This window comes from Arvicola amphibius, chromosome 18, assembly GCF_903992535.2.
Source record: "Arvicola amphibius chromosome 18, mArvAmp1.2, whole genome shotgun sequence".
Classification (NCBI taxonomy): Eukaryota; Metazoa; Chordata; class Mammalia; order Rodentia; family Cricetidae; genus Arvicola; species Arvicola amphibius.
In genome coordinates, this window is record NC_052064.1 from 32,445,537 (window position 1) to 32,466,961 (window position 21,425).

General features: G+C 47.5%; 1 protein-coding gene across 2 annotated transcripts in view; it reads left to right on the forward strand.

Annotated features, from left to right (window-relative positions):
- The window catches only part of Cdk15 (cyclin dependent kinase 15), a 79,336-nt gene extending 63,242 nt beyond the window's left edge, over nucleotides 1-16,094 (forward strand). For both annotated transcript variants that reach the window (XM_038315526.1, XM_038315527.1), the window contains exons 12-13: nucleotides 2,112-2,251; nucleotides 15,985-16,094. In XM_038315526.1, coding sequence (XP_038171454.1) covers nucleotides 2,112-2,251; nucleotides 15,985-16,094 — 250 coding nt within the window. The remainder of the gene's footprint in view (nucleotides 1-2,111; nucleotides 2,252-15,984) is intronic.
- Nucleotides 16,095-21,425: the final 5,331 nt, after the last annotated feature.

Here is a 21,425-nt window from a genome sequence, read left to right on the forward strand (position 1 = left end):
AACGATTCCCATTGTTGTGGAAAATTCTACTGGACAGTGCTGGCCTGTGTTAGCACATGAGAGAATCCCTAGCTCTGTGGAGAATGGACTTTACATCGGGTAGGTGCCCACCGTATGCTTCTGGGGGCTACATATTAGTACATCCCTTCTTAATGTGGCATTCTGGTGTCAAATAGGAAGGAACTGAGGCTTAGAGAAACTAGGTTACCTGGCCCAGGGCCAGCCAGAAGGCAAGTGGAGGAACCAGGATCCATCTGCTGTTTCAACAGACTCAGGCGCGAGTCTGGTGAATCGAGAAGAGCTGAGGTATCTCCAGCCTTTCTGTGCAGTTCCTACAGAGGCGGGATGGAATTGGGCAGGGGGCTAGAAATAGACCTTGCTGTGGGATTAACGGGAATCGCTTTGCTGTGATTGACAGACAAGGCTAGGACAACTTTCTGAATGATTGTTTCTTGCTGCCGATGGATGTTTCTTACCGTGGGTGTCTACCACATCCTCAAGGGAGAGCGTTAGAAAAGTGTCCCCTCTAGTCTTACATTTCCCCCTCTCTATGGATGTAGGGGAAGCACAGTACCCAGATGAGCTTATGGTAGGCAGTCTCATCCCCTACCGTGAGGGTCAGTAGCAACAAGGGGCGTAGGAGAGCCTTAGACCCAGAGGCAGGGTGTGCTAGGCCACTAAACCTTGTCTCACTCCTCTGAGAAGAACCATGCATTGCGTGTGTTGGGTGATGGGTCAGTAGCTACTGTCTTATGCAGCCACAAAGCCTGGGCAAAGCATGTGGACCTACCGGTCCTCCTTCATGCCCACTACCCTGGGATTTCCAAATGTATTTATCTTGTCTGTGGACTTAGAGACCAACAACCCATTTGCAGAAACAGATTTATGCTGTAGTAATCAGACACCCGGACGTTTCTTATGCAAATCTCTTGCAGAAATTAGGCAAACCAAAACCACAGGACAGGCACTCCCTGTATCATGCCTGTCCAAGAGGGCACATGCTCCTCCTTCCTCCATGCTGATGTGTGGCTTTGACATTAAGCAAACCCCTCTAGGTTTTGTTTGACCCATGCATTTGTGGCCGTGCAACTAGACGCAGAAGGTTGGGCACCAGTCCCGACCACGTCCTCCTGTCCCAGGTCAGGGATGAAGGCCGTTAGAATAAACAGTAATTTTTAGATGGGTAATTCAGCCTGGGATGACAAAATACTTTGGATAATTTAAAACCAACAAGAACATTCCAGAGGCCGGGAAGTCTGAGACGAGGGCACCAGCAGATTTAACATCTGATGAGGGCTCTGTGCTTCATGCCTCCTCGGTATGTCTTCACGTGGTAGAAGAAACATAGAGCTCCCCAAAGCCCACTTGGTGAGGGTACCCCAAAGCCAGTGGTGCAGGCTTCTCCTCCGTAACCGAATCATCTCCCCAAGGCCAGACCTTCTGACGCCCAGAATTCAAACCTGCAGACTAGAGGAGGGACTTTTCCTTCACTGTCGTATCTATGCCTGTGTGTGACAGCTTGGGGAGTGTCTGCTAGGGGTCACTTTTGCCTCGTGCTGCCCAGAGCCATCTGTTCAGAGCCATCTGCGAGAGCTGCCCAGTAAACACAGCCGCTCATCTTGAGGATGAGTCACTTCTGCAAAACTTGGGTGCCCAGCTCCGTCTCAAGAGGCATCAAGGAAACAGCTTAGCTGATAACCCTGGGGCTGAGCTTCAGAATCCCTGGTAATAGGATTGATAATAAGACAGTCTCCAGAATGTCCCACCCCTACCCCTACCCCAGAACTCCACGCTTCCTGTCTTTGGTATCCAGAGCCTGGAACATCCAGCCAACTAGGCCTTTCTGCTTGGCGGAGCTATAGTCCCCTCCAAGAAGAAGGCTTCATTGTGTTTGCTTCTGCAATCACCAATCTGTGTCCTTCGTGAGGACGTATGCCCAGTGACGCGGTGGAGGGGAAGGTTGACATTGTCTCCCTTCCTCCTAGCGGCCCAGGAAGTGCCTGTTTGAGACGTGTTAAGCTTTTTCACTTACTCTTCAGTTTTTATCCTCTCCCCCCACCCACAAATAGCAGCCTTTAAAGAAACTCCGATTCTTCCTTCTACTTTTCTAGGCTGAGTGGAGTTCCTGAAGCTGAAGACTTGGCCTCCCAGATGCTAAAAGGCTTCCCTAGGGACCGTGTCTCGGCACAGGAAGCACTTACGCACGATTATTTCCGTGTCCTGCCATCCCAGCTGTACCAGCTTCCTGACGGTAAGCGCGCACGCGCACACGCACATAGGCATCAACCCTCATCCTTACATGCTTTTCCCCAATGCTGGAGTATCATAGAGTTTGCAAAGCAGAAGTGAAATCAGAGGTTAAATTTGCTTCCCAGAGAGCAAGAAGCAAGGGGACGCAGTCTGCACCGAGGTTCGTGTAAGATTTTCTAAAACCCAGAAGCACGGGTGGAGAAAGGCGACAGGGACCTCCTTGCAGCGATTGCAAACCGTTCCCACGAGCAAGCTTCTGCTTGGAAGCTGGCAGAGATGAAAGTTGCCTCTGAGGTGTTTGCTTCAGTGAGCATCTGCCAGGAGAAGCCAAACCAAAGTTTCTAACAAGCTGCTTCTCCCTTCCAGAGAGTAAGACAAGAGGTGACATGATATGTCAGGAAGGAGAGATGGGCCCTTCTTGATTGGTAACGGGATGCCGCAGAAGGAAGCTGGGAGGTTGGGCGCTGGGGGAAGGGAGGTACCCTCCCAGGCTGGGCTAACACGGGTTACCCTGAAACCAGCCTTGGCCGCCTGCGCCTGAAGTCATCTTCCAAATCTGAAATCTGCCGAGGGGGGTCACATGGCAGGAGCCCTACTTGGGTTTCTCAGAATGTGGCCAGGAAGGGCCAGGAGGAGGATGTGGGCGGTGTGCGGTCAAGGCCTGGGCTGTTTAGGGCGGGTTGGGGAAGAGTATCCTTAGGTGAGGTTTCTTTGAAAATATCCACATTCAATGGAAAACTGTCGTTTGAAGTCCTAAGCCAAAGAAAAGAAAGCTAAGCAGGAAGGCCTGAGGGTCAGGCTGGGAAGAGGGGACGGGGAAAGTGGGGTGATGGTGGGGATGGGGTGCACTGGGGTGCACTGGGGTGCAGAGCTAATGGCCCAGAGGCATAGGTACAGCCTGGCCCAACTGCCAGACTTTGTAAACGCAGCTTCCCCAAATCTTAGACATTGCTGTGAAACAGCACAAATTTCTTAGTTTGGGATTATTGAGGAACTTTATTATTAAAGTCACTTAAGATCTCTAAAAATAACCATCACCATGCAGGCGAGGTTAATATCTTACTTAACCCTGTAAGGAGAGGCAGCCATTAGAATTTATTAAGCTGCCGTTAAGTGTCAAGAACACATGAATTGCTATTAAAAAAAAAAAAAAAAGTTGAGGAAAACAAGAGACTTGTCCTTGGCCTGGAGGATCTTACGGAGTGGGAGGAAGAGAAGGTGATGAAGAGGAAATGGGGCACCCTGTACACATATTAGCACAAATCATATCAGAACAGCTCAGATCTGCTGTAATCAGCCACAGATGTGTAGAGCTGTCTGTGCTGAAGGCGACTCTGGAGAAACAAGGATAATTCACGAGAGGCGGATGGGACTGGCCGTGAATCTGCGGAGGGTTTTGCAAGGAGGCTGAGAGATGGGTCAGACCAAGGACACTTTAGGAGGCCCACAGCACCCACCTCTTTCCTGGCACCTATATGTCCACGCTGCCTGACTCATTCTGCCCCGTTTTCAATCTGGGCCTACAATCTTTCCTTCTCAATGCCTGACTCATACATGCGCGTGTTTGGCCGCACACACTCCCACTCCCATCTTTCTCCTTAAAGAAATGCTCCCCGTTAGCTTCCTGTGGAGTTTGTTATGCTGAACACCAGAGAACGGCTGGCATCTTCAAGCCTTTATGGGCACCATCTTTTTAATGAAGAAGCAGCCATCACTGTCCAAACTGGCGTGCCCCTAGGAACTTGGGTTTTGATTCTCCCCAGAAATCTGAAGCAAAGTTATCAACCACTCTGGAGCATACACTATCTAAAGATGTGTGTGTGTGTGTGTGTGTGTGTGTGTGTGTATGTCTGTGTGTGTGCATGTGTGTGTGTCTGTGTCTGTGTGTGTCTGTGTGTGTCGTGTCTGTGTGTCTGTGTGTGTCTATGTGTGTGTCTGTCTGTGTGTGTGTGTGTGTTTGTGTGTGTGTGTGTGTGTGTGTGTGCGCGCGCATGCATGCATGCATGCATCCACATGGGCAAGAAAGAACAATCTGTATTCCTTCTCTGTTCACCCTGCTGCAGAGCCCAAATCTACTCTGACACTTTGAGAAAAATGAAAAGATAGAATCTTGCGGGAGCCCGCCTGTGCTGGGGGAGATGAGGAGTGCTCGCAGCAGGAGGGAAGTTGACTTTTCTTTATACATATAGGGGTTTTTCCATGCAGAGTTTAAATTATGCCTGATAAAAGGAGCTTCGTGGATGTTTCAGTTCTTTCAAATTCTCCTGGCTTCCTCCCAATTAAATGAGGTTTGTCAAAGCCACGGGGCTCTGCTGGCTGCTGCCTCGGCGGACAAGCACTTCCTGCAGCGACATCTCGAATCCCTGAGGGAGAAGATGAAAGGGCCAGCACTAAGAGACAGGGAAGAGGGGTGCCACCGTGTGTGTGTGCGTGCGTGCGTGTGTGTGTGTGTGTGTGTGTGTGTGTGTGTGTGCGCGCGTGCGTGCGTGCGTGCGTGTATGTGTATGTGTGCTTAGGGCAGGTATAGAAATACTCACAGACAGATCGACATTAGGATGTGAGGCAAGCAGGCAGGAAGAGCAAAGGAATTGGGAAATTGAAGAGGAGAATGGATAGAAGTCCCCAAGCACTCTGTATCCCTTCACCACAGTGGCCCTGACTAAGGGCGCATCCTCCACTAAGGGCTGCATTCCCTGAGCAAGGCACCGCCTCAGCCTGCTTTTTCATTGCCCCTGGCAAAGAGCCATTGTTAACAGCCCCGCTCTACAGACAGAATCCCAGCGGATAAGCCCAGCTCCCAACCTGCGGGGACAGAAAATTCTCCTTTGCTGGGATGGGCTGCCGCAGGCACGAGAATTGTGCAGAAAATAAGATGCGTTCTTCCAAGCGGTGTGTGAGAAGAATTGCTGTGTTGTAATTAGAGAGACTTTGCTCTCTGGAAGCATTTCAGCATGGACTTGTTTAGGGACTTATATTTACATCAGTCTATTCTGCTTTTATTCTGGTCACAGGATAAGAGAGTTGTCACCTTACAATATATTCTGTTTCCCCTTTGATCTGGAAGATGCCAGCTCTTATTGTCTGGCCTCTGAAGAAGACAATTAAGCATGAAACCTGTAAGTGGAGCACAGAGGACAGCCCAAATCCCCACAGAAGGTTCCTGTGAAACTCCCCACAAAATCAAAGGCCGGCTCCCATCAATCTATGCCGATTTTCATCAAGTCGGGGCTCCAGCCACACTTTCCCTGGGTTGTGGCAGTATGTTTAGAGTCCTAGGAAATGGATCAAAGGTGATTTGTCATGGAAACCCAGGAATTCCAGGATTAGCTCCCAGGTGGAGATCCCTGCTAAGGGGGGGTGGTGTCAATGTGAGAATGGTTGAGCCTGTGGGAATGTCTGCCAAGTCCCTCCTTGACTCTTGAACACCTGAAGAAACATTTGTTGAAGGAGAAATTATTGGTAGTCCCTCTCTAAAAACACACCCATTGGCAAGCTAATTGCTTCTGCAGATGGCTGGGGAGCAGTTCTCCCCAGTCGGCACCAGCTCATGGCCGTGCTTGTGGTCCCCATGGCCAAGCCAGCAGGCCGTCAGCTGGGGCAGCGAGGGCCTAAAATTAGGCCCTTGGCAGTTCTCTAATCTTAGCTGCAGGTTCAGCCTCTTTGCTTAATTCCCTTTGCCCTCAGCGTGAACTTGGGCTCTGGGGAAGAAACACCAGTTAGTGATTTGGGGGGTGGAGGGGTAGAAAACCATTAAGCTGGCCCTTCTAGAAATGCTCCATCTGTCCATTCTTACAGGAAGCCTTCCAAACATTACCCTTAAAAAAGTGAAGGCTGATTTTGGAAGCCCGCCATTCTTAGTGCACATGCTGATCCACAAGAGTGTTTTTTATCTAGGCCAGTAAATGCCACATGATTTAAGAGTCTGGTCCTTAAGCCAGGGCTCTTGATCGTCAAGACATCAAAGGTTCTCTCTCTCTCTCTCTCTCTCTCTCTCTCTCTCTCTCTCTCTCTCTCTCTCTCTCTCTCTCTCTCTGTGTGTGTGTGTGTGTCTCTCTCCCTCCCTCCCTCCTTCCCTCTCTCTCTCTTTCCCTCTCCCTCTCCCTCCCTCTCTCTTCTCTCTGTCTGATTTTCTATTCTAATCCAGGTTTGAATCAGCCTCTACCATTCCTTCCTGGACTAAATCCCCTTCTCTCTTTTAAAATAGATCTTGGCATCTTAGAAAAAAAAAAAATCCAGAAGTTTAAAAGCGTACCGTGTTTCACATGCTTTGGTAGATACAATATGCTATGGGCTGCACAGGGGTGGAAGAGCCTGGAGCAGTTAGCTCTGCCTTCCCTACCCTTCCCTACCTCCTCTCCCACTGCCCTGCTCCTGAGAGCCCAGTACTCTCTCTTCCTGCCCCCCATTAGCACTGGACTCATATTTTGCTCCGCTGAAAAACAATTGACTTCTCTTTTAACGTGATATCTCTACACATTTGATGACTCTGTGATGTCCAATCATTTCTGTAGTCTAGGTTTCTGTAATTATTATTAGTTATTTTGAATGTGTGTGTGTATCATGACTGTAAGGAAACTGACCTGGGAGTCATTCCTTGGGATCTTGTCAACCTTGGTTTTTGAGTCGGTAGATAGGAGCATCTCACCGGGATTTGGGGCTCACAGGTTAGGCAAGCAGTCAAGTTCCAGGGATCCGCCTATTCTATCCCATCTCCAGTACTGGTGTTACAAGTTCTCACCACCACATTTTCACAGGGATGGATGCTGAGGCTCAAACCCAAGTCCTCATGATTGCACAGAGAATATTTACCCTCTGAGGTGGAGCTCCAGCTCCTTCCTCCTCCTCCTCTTTCTCTTCCCCACCACCCCATACTGGGGATTGAACCCAGAACCTCACACATGCTTGGCAAGTGCTCGACCCCCAAGCCTTAGCCTTCTTTAACTGCCTCCCACCACATACACAGCAAATATAATTTCATTCCTCCAGCTTTTTTTTTTTTTAAGTCATTGAGTCTTATTGTTGAATTCTGAAATTCTTCCAATTTTTGTCTTGAAGACTCTGGACCCAGCACAGAGTCCGGTTTCTCACAAAGTGGGCAAATTATGTTCCAGTTCATCCATTGAATATTTACCGAGTGTCTATTAGGTGTGATGCCGAAGAACGGAGTGAAGAATGAGGCGGGGACTTTATCCTCCAAGCCGTACAGACCTTAAATTAATGAGGCTGGTCCGCGGACAGCTACAGGTCCACAGGCATATGCAAAGTGCCCTGAGAGTTCGGAGAACCTGAGCTTAAGTGAGGTCACTGTAGAGAACCAGGATAAGTGCAAGTGGATCTTGAATGATAATGAGTTGGGGGATGGGAGGGCATGAGGAGAAGGCTCAATGGGCAGGAGACTTTCTGTGTAAAAATGAAAACCTGAGTTTAGATCCCTAACACTCAGTTGGGCAGTGGTGGTGCACACCTTTCATCCCAGCACTTTGGGAGGCAGAGGCAGGCGGATCTCTGTGAGTCCGAGGCCAGCCTGCTCTACAGAGAGAGTTCCAGGACAGCCAGAGCTACATAAAGAAACCCTGTCTCGATGGGGGGGGGGGAATCCCAGCCTGCGTAAAAGTGGGCACAGTCATCATGGAGACAGTGGATCACAGAAGATCACTGGCCAGCCAGCCTAGTCAAATGCTTCAGGTTCAATGAGAGACTGTCCTCAAAACTAAGGTGGAGAGAATTGACCAGGACACCAGCATCCTTTGCGTGCACAGGCACACACACACACACACACATACCACACACACACAAAGCAAAGATGATGTGTCCGGGTGGTTAGGACCAAAAGGGAATTAAAGGAGACAAATGTGGTATAATGGGGTGGGGGAGGCAGAGTCATATGTACCACAGGCTAGCCTTCAATTTACTGTATAAGAATGACTTTGAGCTTCTGATCCTCCAAATTCTAGGCAGGTCTGCCACACACAGTTTATACGGTGCTGGGACATGCTCGGGAAACACTGATTATTACCTGTGCCCCAAGCCCTGGCATGCCTCTCAAGATTTTTCAGTGCCATTCTAGGGTTGCCCTCTTTAGAGACACTGGCAGGATCTCGAAGCAGATCCATCACAGATTTTACTTTCTTCATTGTATACGTTCTTGCAACAGTTTAAACATTTTAAGTATTCACCAAGGAAGCTCGTCGTAGCCTTCTGTATGACTTCAAGCTGCTTCTGTTTATTGCTTTGTTTAAAAAAATATTTATTCTATGGGTATGAGTGTTTTGCCAGCATGCCTGTATGCTCCATGTGTGCCTGGTGTCCACACAAGCCCAGAAGAGGCCACTGGATCTTCTGGGGATAGAGTTACAGACTGTCCTTTGGAGAACAGGAAGTTCTTACAACCACTGTGCCATTTCTCCAGCCCGTTGGTTACTTTTGTATCTAGTGTACTTAACGTGTAGCTAGACTATGTTTGAGCCCAGGTTTCAAAGTCTGAAGATGTAGAGAAGTAGGAAGCGAGAGTCTAAGCCAGGCTTGCTTCTCTACCCATTTCCCATTTATTTAATTATTTTTATATCTCTGTCTGTCTATCTGTCTGTCTGTCTATCTCTATTTTTCCTGAGGTGGGGTCTTGCTGTGTAGCTTTGGCTGACCTAAAATTTACTATGTAAACTAGGCTGTGTGCGCCACCACAGCAGGACCTGAAACAGTGAATATATACTATTCTCTCTACCACTTACTTATTTATTCTAAATGTATGTATGTGTGTGTGTGTGTGTGTATGTATGTATGTGAACACTGTGGGTAGGTGTGTGTGTGTGTGTGTGTATGTATGTGAACACTGTGGGTAGGTGTGTATGTGTGTGTGTATGTGTGTTATTCCTCATGATAGCTGTTCACCTTACATTTTGAGGCAGGGTCTTTCACTGAGACTTGGGCCTCACAGATAAGGCTAGACTGGTTGACCAGCAAGCCTCAAGCATCCCCTTTTCTCTGCTTCCTCAGGGCTGGGATTACAGTCCTTTACCACCATGCCTGACTTTGATGTGAGTTCTGGGGATCAAACTTGGGTCCTCATGCTCACATAGCAAGCTCATCACAGACTGAATCATTTTCCCAGCCACTGATCCACTCTTCACACTGTTTACTGAGCAATATTCTTAAAGCAATCAGCCAAGAAGCAAAACTAAGGGCCAATGACATGGTTCAGAGAGTAAGGGTGCTTCCTGCCAAGCCTGACGACCTAAAATACAATCCCTGGTGGAATCCATGGTGGAAGAAGAGAACTGGCTTCTTCGAGTTGTCCTCTGACCCCCACACACGCGCTGTGGTACAAGCACATCCACCCTCACACACCCTTCGGGAACATGTATGCAAAATAAATAAATGTAATAAAAAACTGGGGAAAAAACCCCTTAAAATCAGCAAATAAGGAAGAGTCCAGTGTAACACATTCAGTCCCTCTCTGCCTTAAACATTGTCCCCAACACATTCCCAGAGGGACGTGGCTTACAGTATTGCATAGATTTGTGTTGCCAGGGGGTATATCAATCCACCAACCCCTCCATCCTACCAAACCTTTAAATTGGTTAAATTTTCCGGCATCACAGGCTCAGAGTCTCTAAGCAAAGATAAATCATTCGGGAAAGAGTAAGACCTGGGACAGGGAAAGGACCCTCCAGGGGTCCCACACGGTCACAGAGAAATGTCTGACGCTGGAGAAGCATCACAAGGGTCCCCTGCGTGGCCTAGGCTGGAAGTACTATTCTCATAGTGTAGATTAGAAAACCAGGACTACCAAGGTCTGGTGGGGCATACCTGTGACCTCAGTACTCAAGAGGCTGAGGCAGGAGGATTGCATGTGTGAGACTCGTCTGGCCTACCTGGAAGACTAAGAGTGAAGTCACACAGCTGTAAGTGGCAGAGCCAAGGTTTTGACCTCACACGAGACTCCCAGCCCCCGCTCATTCCCAAAATTCATTTGCTACCCAGACCTCACGAGGATGTTATAGCAAAACGGTCTAAGAATCAAGGTCCATTTCCAGTGCCTGTTGCGGCTCTGTTTGCTGTAAAGCCTGACTGGGAAAGGCCCCACAGTTCCCAAGTTGCATGTTTCATACCTCAGCTCAGTATGTTATTGATATGATAGAAATTTACACCCCACTACCACCTTCCTCTGTACAGCGAGGTTCAAGTATCTGCTATTTTTACCCAATCTTCCCTTTTGGTGCTAACACCCACAAACACCCTTGGGTCCTGAGATTTCTTACTCGTTGATGGTTACTGGTTTTGTTTCACTCTCTGTTTGGCAAGAAAAAACAAGAATCAGATGAAAATGGGGGGAAGGACATAAAATAGCAGTTTACTCCAGAGGAAACCAAAAAAGCATACCCATCGCGTAAAGGATAGCTTTGGGGGCTAAACAAAACCAAATAACTGTTAAGTTAGGGGGTTTTTGTTTTGTTTTCCTTTAGCCCAGTGACCCCCAGAGAAGGAGATGTGGCAATCAAAGGATTCTCTGCTGCCAGGAGTGTAGATCAGCTGACTGAGGCTTCCATCAATATCAGATCCAACTAACCTTACGTATCAGGAGCTACACAAAACTGTTCATAATCAAGATACTTTTATTCCCTGAAATGACCTGGCTAAACAATCGAGCAGCTTAAAACATAACCAAGTAAGCCAGGCGGTGGTGGCGCACGCCTTTAATCTCAGCACCTGTGGGGCAGAGGCAGGCAGATCTCTGAGCTTGAGGCCAGCCTGGTTTACAGAGCAAGTTCCAGGATAGCCGGGGCTACACAGAGAAACCCTGTCTCAAAAAACAAACAAACAAAAACCTAGATGTATGATGGTATATAATGGTTTAAAAGTTACAAAGTAAAAATGAACAGTTTTAAAGCTGAGCCCTAGAGAACCTGATTGGGTAAATATCAGTGTGTCGACTGAACACACAGTGCTGTGTACTCCACTTAAAACGGCTCATGGCAGTGTGCAGTGGGATGGAACCACTTCTGCCGGGACATGAGATACATAAAACCAGAAAAGTGAGCCAGAGCATATGTGACCTCAATCCCAAATCTGAGAGGCAGACTGTATGTTTGGCGGCGACCTGGGTCACATAGCGATGGCATCTTTTAAAACGGGAGAGAGGGAGAGATGAACAAATAGAGAAGGAGGAGGAGAAGAAGAAATAGGAAAAAGAGGAAAGCCAACTGGCATGGTGGCATGTGCCTTGAACTCTAGCACTCAGAAGACAGAGGCAGGTGGTTCTCCGTGAATCCAAGGCCAGCCTACGGAGCAAATTTCAGACCATCCAAAAGTACGCCATGAGACACTGCCTCAGAAACCAAAACCAAAAGCATGAATACAGAATGGCACGTTATAACCAACTTGCAAAAGTTATGTGCATATAAGCAAAACTGGAAGTTAAATACAGAGAATAAAAATGTTCTAGATCGCTTTCCCTCCTTTTCAGAATTTTCTATAATGGTGATGATTTATCTTTTGTTTTAAGAATGAGTTAGAACAAAGGGGTACAAAGGTTCTGAGCTCAGGACTGAGAATTAAGGCCTGTGTTTTCTTGTTCTTTTTTTTTCCTTTTCCAAATGCCAGATGCATCACTGGCCTTCATAAGCCTTGAGTTTTCCATCGGAATGTGGGCTAGCACTAGTTTCTTCTATCCCAGAATGAACTGAACATTCGTGAAACCTTCAGCTCGCTGAATATGAGGGTGTGTATGAGTCTGCTTGTGTAATGTGCCCCTAGTCTGAGTCATGAGTGTGCTCTGGGTTAGTTAGCAACTTCAGTTAAAGGTACTCTTGTAGTCCCTTGGGCTGTGAAGACACAAAGCTGCCACACACACACACACACACACACACACACACACACACACGAGCCAGGATCTGGCTTTCTTGCGCAGAAGTGTGCACTCCGAATCCCACGCAATATGCAGATTTAGTGGCTGGACTGATTATGTGTCAGAACAACACAGCACCCACAGGACGGGAGGGGAGAGATCAAGACGTTTTGCAAGGCTGGTTTAATCTCCAAGTTCTTTGTGACTCCTTTACCTTCTAGTACAGACAAGGGAGATTGGATTATCTTGTTTCCTGGGAAGGTTGCTCAGCGCCCCAATCCCATTAAGTCACTTTCTCTACACTCCAGTGCACTGGCCTTCCCCAGGTTATCAGAGAGGGAAGAGTAAACGGAGACGCAGGGATCCGATTTCTAAGGAGGAAAGTCAAAGCGGAGCCTGAAAGGGGTGACAGCCAGCGGCCAGGAGCGGAGGAACTCAATTAGACGGAGAGACAACTATCTCATTATCTCCTCTGAACCGATCTAAACACGCAAGACTCTAGAAGTTTTAAGTAAACGTGTCTTCCCAGCCGTCTAGATGACTGAATTTCCTTCTCAGAGAACTTTTGAGCGCCCACTTTTGTATTTATTTATTCTAAGCGCAAAGCAGCTGAGGTAATTACGCTGTCAGATTTGCTAAGCTAATGAGCAAGTCACCGAGTGGAAGGGCTTGCCTTGCTGAGATCACTGAGGGAGAGCCTTCCCTCTCTCCCTTCCCTTCCCATCTTCTTCCCTGCCTTTTCATTTTCTTTTACAGTGTGTTAGGAAAGAGAGTCCGGCAGTCTACGGCCGACTTGAATCCTTTTGATTAGACTCTCAGTCTTTCAATCTCTCTCTCTCTTTCTCTCTCTCTCCCTTCCTTTCTCCCTCCCTCCCTCCCTCTTTCTCTTCCTCCCTCTATCTCCTTCCTCCTTCTCCCTTTTACTTCCCCTCTCTCTCTCCCTGCCTCTCTCTCCTCTCCTCTCTCTTCCTTCTCCCCTCCCCCAACTCCTCCTCCTCCTCATCCCTACTTTTGTGGGGCAGGGAAGCCTCAGAGAACCCCAAGCTTTTCATGCCACTGTCTCCAAGGTGAGAAGGGGTCTCCTAAATCGGCTCCTATTTGAGACTACAGAGTCGGCTGCGAAATATAGACACTGTTTATTTTAGCACATTAACTGTTTATGCTGTAATGCAAACTAAAGGAGACCACAAAAGGGCACATTACAGCATCCCTGTGAAAAATGTCTTATCCGGATCAGCAAAAACTTATTCTCCTCCCCATCCCAGCCTACCAAATCTCTAATTCCAAAGCAAAGATGTCCAAAGCACAGATTTCCCACATCGTTGAAGCAGAGATGTCCAGGCACAGCCAGGCAGGGCCAACAGCGCAGCTTTTTTCTTCCCTCTGGGTGTAAACAGTTCCGAGCAAACAATGTCATTAAGACATTATGTGCCTTTGGTGTGTCAAACACAGGAGTCTGTCTCTGACACATACTGAATTCTTTGGAGCAACCTGTCCCGCAGACCATGAGCCTGGAAAAGCAATACCTGAGTTCCCACTATAAACAAGTTCTGTGCCCATGCCTGGGTGAGCCCAGGCTCCTGAGCTGCCCGGCTCTTGACCCCAGCAATGGCAACTGTTTGGCACCCACTGAATGTCAGAAACTGTGGAAGGCGGCTCGCACGCATTCAGCTTTTGGTTTTGTTTTTTAACTCGTGACAGTCTGCTGGGAAGTTTTGTTCTACTCTCAGGCAGATGAGCCTCTTAACTTTGGAAGAACTTGGCCCATCAGTCTGTTGAACCCACTCAGAGACACAGGCATCTGTGGAACTGCAAACTGCCAGGGTGCCCAGTCAGTCAAAATCAGACTGTCTCTGATGGGCAATGTTTTCATTGAAGACTTGTTTCAATGTTAGAATGGAGTGATGGCCACAGGCACTCAGTAGGAACCACAGAATGGGCCTTCCATGCCCATGGGTCCCCCACTATAGAGTCTATGCGTTTTGGATTCAGACAACCCCACATATTCAGGGGCCTGCGTCTGGCCTCCACATGGGCCAACTCTTCTCTGATCATTATTTCCTTTAAGATGCTGTATAACTGTTTATACAGCATGTACCACATTAGGTTTGGTGAAGTAATCTAGAGACAACTTAAAGGACACAATGTGTGTGTGTGTGTGTGTGTGTGTGTGTGTGTAATATGCACACAGGGATCTGCTTTACATGAGAGACTCAGCATCTTTTGGTACACGCAGGAACCAGAGCACAAGGGATGACTTCATTTCAATTTTTGATCTTTTGGGGGTCTAGTGATGCACCTTCTCCTCACTGGGTGGCGGCAGACTGATATACCTGCTCAGTCTCACAGTTGCTAGGGTAAACAACCAGCTCTATCATGTTTTGCTAAGAGCTAGTGTTCCATAGGTTAGGTGTGTTAAATGCTTGTTGTTGTTGTTATCGTCGTTTTGAGATAGGGTCTTATTAAATACATTTCTGTATTTGTTTATATACGTGGGTATTTTGTCTGCGTGTATTCCTGCACACCAGAAGAGGGCATCGGATCCTGTGGGACTATAGTATAAACCATTGTAAGGCACCAGGTGGGTACTAGAAATCAAAGTCAAGACATCTGAAAAAAACAGCCGCTGATTTTAGCCGCTGAGTCATCGTTCCAGCCCCTTGAAAAGCATTTTTGATGGAGATTCCGAGATGGCTCAATGGTTTAAAGTAACAGCTGTTCTTCCAGAGGACCAATTCCTAGGTTCAATTCCCAGCACCCTTGCCACGGTACATGACTGTCTGTACATCCAATCCCAAGGGATCAAGTGACCCATTCTGGCCTCCTCAGGGACTGCATGTATAGTGCACAAACATACATGCAGGTAAAACACATAAAATAAAGGATACATTTTGGATGTGTGAATACCTGTTATCTTTCTTTTGTGCTGGGAATTGAACCCAAGGACTTACACTGGTTTTCCAGGATATACCTCATGGGAAGTCAAGGAACAGCTATTTATGTACATGGATAAAGGTACTACAAAAAGATATTTCAAAATAGCCTTTCTTTTTTCATTTATCAAATCCATGCCTTAGAGTCTGTCTGAAGTCTTTAGAGCAAGCTTCCTAATTCCGCAACCCTTTAATATAGCTCCTCGTGTTGTGATGACCCCCAACCATAAAAATTACCTCGTTGCTACTTCATAACTGTAATTTTGCTACTGTTACGAATTGCAATATAAATGTCTGATATGCAGGATATCTGATATGCAGTTTATCTGGTATGCAACCCCCCAAAAGAGTCGCGACCCACAGACTGAGGACCAGTGTTCTAGAGACTAACTGTATCTGACAGGTTTTTGAATCTTCCACAGTCTATTTAACCCCACGCAATGTTCTTTGCCTGCCCTTGTTGGGACTTCAGTCTGGACACCTGGGCGTGACGTTCTAACTCTTCACTTAGGGTTCCGGATCCTTCCCCAATTTCACCCGCTAATGCTCCCTTGGCTGATATGCACTGAACTGAACTAAATAGGGAGCACTTGACAACTATTAGAGATTCAGTAAAGGAAGTCACCCCCGAGTCAGTATAAGTTATTAGTCAGTGCTGGGCGGTGGTGGCGCACGCCGTTAATCCCAGCACTCGGGAGGCAGAGGCAGACAGATCTTTGTGAGTTCGAGGCCAGCCTGGTCTACAAGAGCTAGTTCCAGGACAGGCTCCAAAACCACAGAGAAACTCTGTCTCGAAAAACAAAAAACAAACAAACAAACAAACGAAAGTTATTAGTCAGTCTGCCTATTTTGACCTCTCCTTGGGTAACAGATGTTACGACAGGCAGACAAGATAAATATCCTGTGGAAGAGCTCAGGAAATCACAGGTTGATATGTTCCTCTTTTCGTCCCTACAGAGGAGTCTTTGTTTGCAGTTTCGGGAGTGAAGCTGAAGCCAGAAATGTGTGACCTTTCGGCCTCCTACCGGAAGGGTCACTACCTAGCCGGCTTTAACAAATGCTGGTGAAAAGAAAAGGTCATCCCCATCTCTCAGGTAAATGGTTCCAGAGTCAGCACGGGATCACTGCCGGCTGGAGGGAACCCTGTTCACCTCCGTCCTGGGTCTCCCCCTCCTTGGACGGCCTCTTCAGAGCTCCATTTCCTAAGCCGGGGATGAGGTGAGGATGTCGATGGCTACTTCTTCCACCCTTGGTGCTGCAGTCGGCTCCCGAGTCACATCTCGGGGGGATTTGTGCCAACACTGGTTGCCTGTTTTTCTTAACTAGGTAGACCTATCTGTTAGCTGGCAAGGGGCATCAGGGCTCACACTGACCAACGAGCCCACTTTCCCCAAAGCCTGAGAGGTCTCCTGGGTGCTGAGGTAACGTGGCTCCTGCTTTGCCACCTTTTTTGCCGTCTGGTGGTGAATCATCTTCCCAGGCATTCTCAGATCCACCTAGAAGGGTTCTGCTAAGCCTGGTGGAACACTCCCCAAAGCCAAGTACAGACACCCCCAGGCCTCTCAGGAACACTCCCTACACCGAGCCTCTGCCCCGAGTGGAAGGGACAGTAACCTAGACAGAGTTAAGCCAAGCCACGCGCAGGGCCAGCCAGCCTTTTAGGTGTCCATGGCCAGATTCCAAACCATAATGACTATTCCGTGATTGGGTCACCCCGTTGGCAACCACAGATTGGCTATGTCTCCTTGGGCCCTGCATGTATGTGGTGCACAGATGGAAAACATGTAACAACTCATGTGCATAACAATAAATAATATTTAATGGATATTTTAAGATGATGTAATCCTATATCATCACCTTTTTAAAATCCAGACTATGGAATTCCATCAGTAACTGCAGTAGTCTTAGTGAATTTTCTTTGCTCAATCTGTAAACTCTCTCACTTATTTCTCCATTCCCTTTCAGGGCTGTGGCCATGCTATTACTTTGTGTCCGCTTACTATGAAGCGTCACGCTGCCCTGCTCCTTTCTGGACGAGAGATCTTCATTCTCTCTCCGGTTGCCTGGAATATTTAAAATAGGATGCGCAAGGCCACGGTCTAACACGCGCAGAGAAGGCGATGGAAGGTTATCGCTATTTTTTATTGCCTAAGCAAAGGGGCGCAAACTGAGGCGGTGTGAAAAGAGCCCCTCAGAACAGTTTCAACCATTTGGATGATTCCCTGGGCCGAAAGCTCCTTTTCTCGACGGGACAGATTGAGAGACAACTGGAGAGCTCTGGAGCCAGAGCCGGTGCTTGCTGAGGCTCTGCCATACTTGGGTTCCTGTGACAGGAGAGGATTAGCGTGGCTTAGAGAGGTCTCCAGGAAACGTGGTCTCTTGGATAAAATTGTCAGCAAATGGACCTGCTCGGGACTATTTGTGATGACCCCCCCAGGGATGCATCCTTCCCCCTTCACGGGCTATCAGGATGTATTACTGCTTCAGTCCACCGGGATTGTAAGCGTTCACACTGAGCTGCTGACCAGAGTTGAGTTTCAGCCTATCACCTGCTACTGAATCTTAACTGTCAGCGTTGACCGCAAAGGCAATGAGGAGTCTAAGCTCCCATTGATGGTGGAGATACTGGAGCCTCGGAGATGGAACCCAAACTCTGTGGCACCGTCAGACACACATGTGCGCACACAGCACCCTCAGCAGGGACACTACTGACATTTGTGCCTCCTAAAGCAAGCCCGGAAAACTCAAATTACTTCATCAAGGAGACCTCTTGTGAAATATAGTAGCCTCGAAACCAGAGACCACTGGGTATCCTTTAGAAGAAGGAACCAATTAAGAGAGAATTTTAAAATGGTAACTGTCCACCCAGTGACTGAGATGAAAGAAGGAGAAAAAGATCTCCCCACCCCCAAAAGCTGCCTTTGTATATATTAGCAAGCAACTGGACAAAGTCTGCCCACTGCACCTGCAAGATCAAACAGTGTGGGCTGGACAGGGCAGGCAAGGTGTGTGTGTGCAAATAACAGATCTTATTCAACCTAGGAAAATGCCAGCGCTGGAATGGTAAAGGATTCAGACTTCAGTCCCGTTCTAGTCCCGGATTTCTATTGAATAAATCAGAGAAAATACATAACTTACTCAGACAACCCACTGAAAAAAATTCTACTATTATTATTCCACTGTAAACGTGGAAACTAGGCCTGGCACGGTTAAGTAATTTCTCGAAGGTGGTTGCTGGAAAACTCCGGATCTCACTGTGTCACGTGAGATCATTCTGGCAATCACGTTTATAGACCATTCTGCTATTGAAGAGTTAGCGGATGCTTCACGTTGGCTAGCGATTCAGAGGACTCGGCCCTGGTGAATTAGCAGCAAGTCAAAACAATACTTACTCCTGTCGGTTTTTATCTGATTTAAATTCTTACACGTTGGCCTTAAAATGCCTACAACTTACGTAAGGCTGCGACTTTAGTGGGAAGGGGCCCTTTTAAGTACAAGATGAATTAATTATATAATCCAGCCGGCCCCCAACAGATAATGCTAATCCCTTCAGGCTACAGAAATGAAAGAGTAAACCGGTGCCCCCACAAGAAGAATGTAGCTTAGTCTCTGATCTGGGCACGTTTAAATCATTAAGCTCGGCTCCTCGTATCACATCCCACACTCTAAAAGAAGCATTCTATGAAATAGATGTTTACTGTACACCGTCAGTTTTCCCATCTAATCTTGCATAATCTTCTTGACAATACTAAGACGTAGAGTTTACAGAGAACACTAAGAATCAGGTAGATCTAAGGGGCTAGGATATGATGCCCAAACTCTGTCCCCGAAGCCTGGGCTTTCCCCAGCACACCTCCAGCTTGGTGCTGCTGCATTCTCTAAGGTATCAGGACAAGCCACACAGAGGGACAGCTGCAGTAAGAGAAAACCCAGGAGCCAAAGACATTGCTTCCAGGGGTAGAGGCTGTCACAAAGCAAAGGGGCTGGCCCGCTGCTGGGGTACAGCAGGGTCAGCCAGACTGCAGCTGCTATGGGGGAGGGGATCGGAAGACTCACCTGAGCAGGCTCACCTGTCCAGGAGCACGAACTAAGTCCCCTGAGCTGGCTCACCTGCCCACGAACATGGACTAAGTCCCCTGAGCTGGCTCACCTGTCCATGAACACGGACTGGGTCCCCTGAGCTGGCTCACCTGCCCATGAACACGGACTGAGTCCCCTGAGCTGGCTCACCTGCCCATGAACACGGACTGAGTCCCCTGAGCTGGCTCACCTGCCCATGAACACGGACTGAGTCCCCTGAAGCTAGCTCACCTGCCCATGAACACGGACTGAGTCCCCTGAGCTGGCTCACCTGTCCACGAGCACAGACTGGGTCCCCTGAGCTGGCTCACCTGTCCACGAGCACAAACTGGGTCCCCTGAGCTGGCTCACCTGCCCACAAGCACAGACTGGGTCCCCACCACAGTGATAGCTTCCTCTGCCTCCTGGATGATACAGAGAGCAATAGCTAAGATTCCTAGTTGGATTCTCACACGCTGGGGTTTCTGTAAGATCCTGTTGCTGCAAAAATAGGTAGATTTGTTTTATTTTCTATGAAAGCATTTTTCCCCATTAAATTAGCAAAATCATCCTCTTTGGCCAGGTAGTAGTTTCTCACGTCTTTAATCCCAGCATTCAGGAGGCAGAGACAGGTGGATCTCTGTGAGTTTGAGGTCAGCCTGGTCTACAAAGTGAGTTCCAGGACAGCCAGGGCTGTTACACCAAGAATCTCTGTCTCTAAAAAGAAAAAAAAAAAATCCTCTTTAATTCTAAGTGGAAAATAATGTTTGTGCTTTTTTTCTCCTTTAGCAGAAAGATTAATAAAAATCAATCAGCTCTAGAACATACAAATTTTCCTTCATTCCTTGATTTTGTAAAATGAGCATTTCTGCTGTTTGTGAGTTTTTCCTCCCCTGTTTTTGCTGATTCCTTTGCTAGAGACACACTCGGCTTAAAAGAACATAATTAAAGAACATAATTATCATAATTATTTGTTTAACAACACTTAACCATTACCATTGTTCCTCTGTGAGTTCTGTCTCCAGGTTACCCTGATCATAGGGCACTTCCTGCCTTAGCAGATGGAGAGGAGAACAGGATTTGCTCTACCAAAGCGAGGGGTGCGGTGAGCATCATCTCCGAGCCAAGCGTTCCCTGGATTTTACCAGATTTGCTTTGTTTTGTTGTTTGCTGTCACAGGAGCCAGAAGCACTCAAGACGAGTCAGGGATGGGAGGAGATAGGACAGTGTTCCCAAGTGACACACAATGGGAGAGAGACATAGAACATTCTACTTGGACTGGAGAGATGGGTTGGTGGGTGGAAGCTCACACGGCTCTCGTAGAGGAACCACACTCGGTTTCTAGTGGCTTCCAGCACCCACATCAGGCCTCTCGCAACTGCTTGTAGCCCCAGCTCCAGGGACTCCAATCCCCTTGGACCGCTGAGGACACTTGCACCCCCACAGGCACATACCCCTCCCCTCAGACACATAAAACAAAAAAACCTTCTTCCTATTTGTGCCACTAATATCTTGGAGTGGTTACTAAGTATAACATCTTTCCTGACCAGAAATGGGTGCATGAAACATAGACCTAGATTGCTTTATATTTCGGTCTATCTTCTTTGTTTTTCTTTTTTTTCTTTTTTCTTTTTCTTTTTTTTTTTTTTTTTTTTTGCTGTTCTTGTTGGTTCTGGGGATTGAATCTCGGGCCTTGTGTATGTTAGGCAGGTTCTTTACCACTGCAAGGCTATAACCCTAGTCCTTCTGCTTCAGATAAGTGATTAAATCTTGAACACCATCCCCTCATACTCACAACAATTGTGGGGCACAGCAGCCACGTGTGGTTAATGCCTCCCATACGCAGACAAAGTACAGTTCCATGTCATCGGAAGTTCTGTCAGACAATGCCGGCAGTGTTGGGGCTTTTATGAAAGCTGATAATGACACCTGCTAAGATATCTTAATGTTTTAGGTACCTGCATCTTACAACACTTTAGGGAGTAGTCTTTACACTTTGACCATTTTAAAAGTGAGCTCTCTGGGAGAAAGCAATGGTGTTTACCTTCGAGAAGAAAACCTATCATCCTGAGCAATTAGGTTTCCTAGAACTAAGCAGCTCAAGAAGGTATTTTCCTGAAGGTAATGTTGACATCTTTTTGTTCCTCTTGACTCCTTTCATAAATGAATCCCCAAGCTAACTGTGATTTCAATCCATGCCCTCCGAGCCTCACGGTTTGTACTTGTAACTCTCCTCTGTCTCTAGAGAGACAGTGTATACTGAGAATCCCTGATGTGTGCAGTGTGTACCGAGAAGCCCTGATGTGTGCAGTGTGTACCGAGAAGAGCCAATGTGTACA